The sequence below is a fragment of the Portunus trituberculatus genome, chromosome 5 (assembly GCF_017591435.1).
Source record: "Portunus trituberculatus isolate SZX2019 chromosome 5, ASM1759143v1, whole genome shotgun sequence".
In the NCBI taxonomy this organism is placed as follows: Eukaryota; Metazoa; Arthropoda; class Malacostraca; order Decapoda; family Portunidae; genus Portunus; species Portunus trituberculatus.
Genome location: NC_059259.1, coordinates 6,416,577 through 6,421,576, shown reverse-complemented (window position 1 = coordinate 6,421,576; position 5,000 = coordinate 6,416,577). Strand labels below are relative to the sequence as shown.

The 5,000-nt window shown below is 37.3% G+C and overlaps 1 protein-coding gene across 4 annotated transcripts in view; it reads right to left on the bottom strand.

The window, feature by feature from the left end:
• Nucleotides 1-5,000, bottom strand: part of LOC123513196 (R-spondin-4-like) — a 67,372-nt gene that overhangs the window by 27,871 nt on the left and 34,501 nt on the right. The window contains exon 1 of one of the 4 annotated variants that reach the window (XM_045270220.1): nucleotides 4,719-4,794. The exons of the other annotated variants lie outside the window; for them this stretch is intronic. Within the exon in view, the coding sequence (XP_045126155.1) occupies nucleotides 4,719-4,737 (19 nt within the window). The 5' untranslated portion in view covers nucleotides 4,738-4,794. Of the gene's footprint in view, nucleotides 1-4,718; nucleotides 4,795-5,000 lie in introns of those variants that run through there. 4 annotated transcript variants of the gene reach the window in all.

Here is a 5,000-nt window from a genome sequence, read left to right as displayed (position 1 = left end):
TGTGTGTGTGTGTGTGTGTGTGTGTGTGTCATGTTTGTTTTAGTTTAGATTTCTTTTCGAGTCAGATAGCCAGTGAATCAAACAGCCAACCAGTCTATCATCTTAATTTCTAATCTAAAACTACTAAACCACTCAAGTCAAGCATTGAATCTATACGCCTTTTTCTGCGCAGTGTCTTATCTGTTACCGAGAGTAGCATTCCTCCGAACCTGTTTACAATTAGTCAGTGCCCAGTCAGCGCGTCAGCCAGTTCACTAGCTATCCACTGTAATCGATGACTGAACCCACATAATTATCACCTACCCTCTTCTCTTAATGTTCACTGATTTATTATTTCCCTTCTTTTTCGTTTACCAGATGAATGAATCTTTTTCTTTTTAAATTACCACTAGTTGTCTTTGGTTAGATAAGGTTAGGTTAGGAATGTTTTAAAGACTAGTATTAACTCGGCTCTTATCATTAATTTCGCTCTTTTTTCATTCTTTTGCTTAATTTTACATTCGATAGTGACTTAAACATGTGCACAAGAAGTTAGAGTAGTAGTAGTAGTTGTTGTTGTTGTGGTAGTGGTAGTGGTAGTAGTAGTAGTAGTAGTAGTAGTAGTAGTAGTAGTAGTAGTAGTTGTGGTAGTGGTGGTAGTGATAGTGGTAGTGATAGTAGTAGTGGTAGTATTAGCAGTAGTAGCAATAGTAGTAGCAGTAATAGTAGTAATAGTAACGATAATAAGATGATGAGATACAATTAGAAAGAGGAATCACAATTATAAATGAGAAAAATAATAAATAAGAGAGAAAAAAAAAGAATCTTGAACCAAATAAAAGACGAAGAAAAAGAAAAAAAAAGAAAAGAAAATAAAGAAACAGGAAAAAAAAAACCAGGAAAACACACACAGACCTTTAATTTCTTGACCCTCAACTTAAACACCTCAATTTGTGCCTGTCTAAGAACACACACACACACACACACACACACACACACACACACACACACACACACACACACACACACACACACACACACACACACACACACACACACACACACACACACCTTGCCTAATTGATGCAGGTGTGTGCCAGGTGTGCAGTCTCTCTTTAACCCCTTCAGTACCATGGCACGTTTTTATATTCATTCTTTTTACTATTTGGTGATTTTATACAGCTTCAGAAACTTACGTGGGGGGATTAAAATAGTGAAGGTTTTGTCAATTAATTTTCTGACCTCCATAGACGCTTCTTAATGTCGATAAAATGGTCTAATCGTACACAAAACTCAAGGTAAAAATGTTTTCCAGTAGTGAAGGGGTTAGATTCCTTGTTTTTACAGACACGAACTCAGAATGCGCTAACACTTACTAACGCATTATCTTGTATCTTATTAGTCACACCTGTTTTCTACCTGCCTTGATACCACTACCTGCTTTGTACTGTCATTATTTTTTACTATTCTCCATCTTTGTTTTCATTCCTTTTCCTGATGTTCTTTTATTTGGCCACATAAATATTACTCTTTTTTTCATCTATCTAATTTTATCACCTGTTTTCTACCTGCCTGTTTTGTACTGTCATTATTTTTTACTATTCTCCATCTTTGTTTTCTGTTTCCTTTTCCTGATGTTCTTTTATTTGGCCACATAAATATTACTCTTTTTTCATCTATCTAATTTTATCACCTGTTTTCTACCTGCCTGTTTTGTACTGTCATTATTTTTTACTGTTCACCATCTTTGTTTTCTGTTTCCTTTTCCTGATGTTGTCTTTATATTAACACATATAGTTTTTGTATCATATTTCTGTTTGTTTTATCACCTTCTTTTTCTTTCCCTGTCTTGATTACCACCACCTGTTTGTACTGTCATTACATTACGCGCTTCTTTATTGTGTCTGTTATTTGATGTCTGTTATCACTACTTGCAGTCATAATTTAGGGTAGGTGAGGTTAGGTTACATTAAGTTACATTACGTTAGGTTAATCTTATATTTATTTATTTACCTGTCATTACCTGTATGTCTGTATTCACCTATTATTATCTGTATCTCGTTATTCACCTATTTTTACCTGTATCTCTTTATTCACACCTGTTATTTACCTGTATCTCTATTCATACCTGTTATTTTTTTTACCTATCTTGAAATTCCTACCTATTTTTTTACTTGTATATTATTTTTTCCCTATCGTTGGTTTCATTCACTATTTTTCTTTATTTTGTTTTTTCAAAGAGATCAGGTACATTAAGAAGCATCAGTAACAGGAACACCCACAGTATAATTTAATCTCTCTCTCTCTTCACATTAACACGGACATCATCCCCAGGGGGTTGATAAAAAGCATAGATAAATTACAACAGGTAGATCAGAACAGGTGCATTAGAACAGGTGAATTAGAAGAGGTTAATAAGAACAGGTAGTAAGGGGAAAGAACACACAGGGTTAACCAAGCATTAGGCACACAATTCAAGGCTAACGCGTGTGAATTTGACCCAAAACCTGAATTTCTACTCAAAACCGGTTAGCTGCAAGAGTGAAGACCGGTAGTGGAGCGACGCGACTGGGAAATATTAGGAATTTAAAAAGAAAGATAAAAGTAACAGAAAATGAATTGTTAAATGTACTGTGTGTTTATAGCCGGGAAAACGAGATAATAAGTGAAATGAAGAGATTATCGTTGAGAGATAATGAGACGGGTTACGACCAGGTAGGAAGCCACAACACAGGTGAACACAGGTAAATTGATAAAAAGACTGAATAAACTTAATATATCGTGAGTTTATATCCGGAAAAAAAACTAAATATTAAGTGAAATTAATAGATTTATTTTGAGAGTTAATGAGACGAATGATGACATGAGGAAACCACAACAAATTGATTAATAAAGACAAAACAAACTTAATGTATTGTGAGTTGATACCACGAAAACAAGATATCAGTAAAAATGAGATTAATTGTGAGGGCTAATGGGACGGGTTACAACAGATAGGAAGCCACAGCACAGGTGAACGCAGGTAAATAAATAGAGAGAAAGGAAAAAAAATCTTGATATCATGTGTGTTTATACCGAAAAAAAAAAAAAACCCGAGAGATAAAGTGAAATGGTACGCGTTACGACAGGTCTGGAGCCGCAACACAGGTAAACGCCGGTAAATAAATAGAGAAAGAAAAAAATGAAGCTAAATATATTGTGAGTTTATACCAAAAAATTAAAAAAAGCAAGATATGAAGTGAAATGGTACGAGTTATGACAGGTGGGACAGGTAAACGCAGGTAAATTGATAGAGAAAAAAAATAAAGCTAAAAATATATTGAGTTTATACCCAAAAAAAAAACAACAACAAGATATTAAATGAAATGGTACTTAGGTTAGGTTACGACAGGTAGGAAGCCACAACACAGGTACTCGTAAACGCAGGTAGACTAATAAAGAGACAAAATAAACCTAATATAATGTAAATTTATTCCAGGAAAAAAAACAACAACAACAAGATATCAAGTTAAATGCAGAGATTAATTTTGAGAGATAATGAGGCGAATTACGGCAGGTAGGAGATATTAAATGAAATGATACACGTTACGAGAGGTGGGGAGCCGGAAGACAGGTAAACACAGGTAAATTCGAGAGACAAGACAAGGTGAATATGTTGTGTGTTTATCCCTGATGCGTGCAGGTGATGACACTCATTACACGGCAAGACAGGTGGGAGGGAATTTGCCAGGTGACCATGGAGAGGTGAGGTAAAGGGGAAATAAAGTGTAAAGATAAGAAATAAAAAATAAGTAGATAGAATGAATGATATTGATACGTGTTGGAAGATAAAAAAAAAAATGATATGTATTGGAACAGATAAGAAATGAAAAAATAAGTAAATAGTTAAATTCCTTCTCTACCTCTTTCATTCTTCCTTCTTCCTTCCTTCTTCCTTTCTACGCCTCCTTATGCTTCCTTCTCTCCCTTTCCTTCTTTCTCTCCATCGCCTGCATTCTAACACGCTTTGCTCTCTCACCATCACTACTGTCCATTGGCTCTAGTTGAAGATAGTCACGTTTCTAAGGCTTTCCGGTGATGGATTAGCAAGATTTCGAGATTACTAAGGAGAAGCTGTCTTGAAAACTCAGCTAGTGGTTTCTGTGGTCTTGGAATATTGTGATTGAACGAGATGTTTCCGTGTCTCCTATCCCCTCACCACACACACACACACACACACACACACACACCCGGTAGCTCAGTGGTTAGAGCGCTGGTTTCACAAGCCAGAGGACCGGGGTTCAATTCCCCGGCCGGATGGAGATATTTGGGTGTCTCCTTTGACGTGTAGGTGGTGTTCACCTAGCAGTGAGTAGGTACGGGATGTAAATCGAGGAGTTGTGACCTTGTTGTCCCGGTGTGTGGTGTGTGCCTGGTCTCAGTCCTATCCCAAGATCGGAAATAATGAGCTCTGAGCTCGTTCCGTAGGGTAACGTCTGGCTGTCTCCTCAGAGACTGCAGCAGATCAAACAGTAAAACACACACACACACACACACACACACACACACACACACACACACACACAGTACTACACACACACACACACACACACACACACACACACACACACACACACACACACCTGGTTCTCCTTCCCCCTTGCCTAGTCTCTCTCTCTCTCTCTCTCTCTCTCTCTCTCTCTCTCTCTCTCTCTCTCTCTCTCTCTCTCTCTCTCTCTCTCTCTCTCTCTCTCTCTCACCTGTCTGGTTCTCACGCATCACCTGTCCAGTGGTAATGGCAGGTGGCGTGATAAATTAGGTGTCCCCGTTTCTCTCCTGTCTCAGTGACAGGTGCAACAAAGAGATGGAAATTAAAGGCGTGTGTGTCTGTGTGTGTGTGTGTGTGTGTGTGTTTTATTTCGTTTGTATTTTTTCGTGTTTTTTGTTTTATTTGTCTGTCTGTTTGTCTGTCTGTATGTTTTTTCTTATTCTTATTTTCTTTTTCTTTCTTTCTTCAACACTCTCTCTCTCTCTCTCTCTCT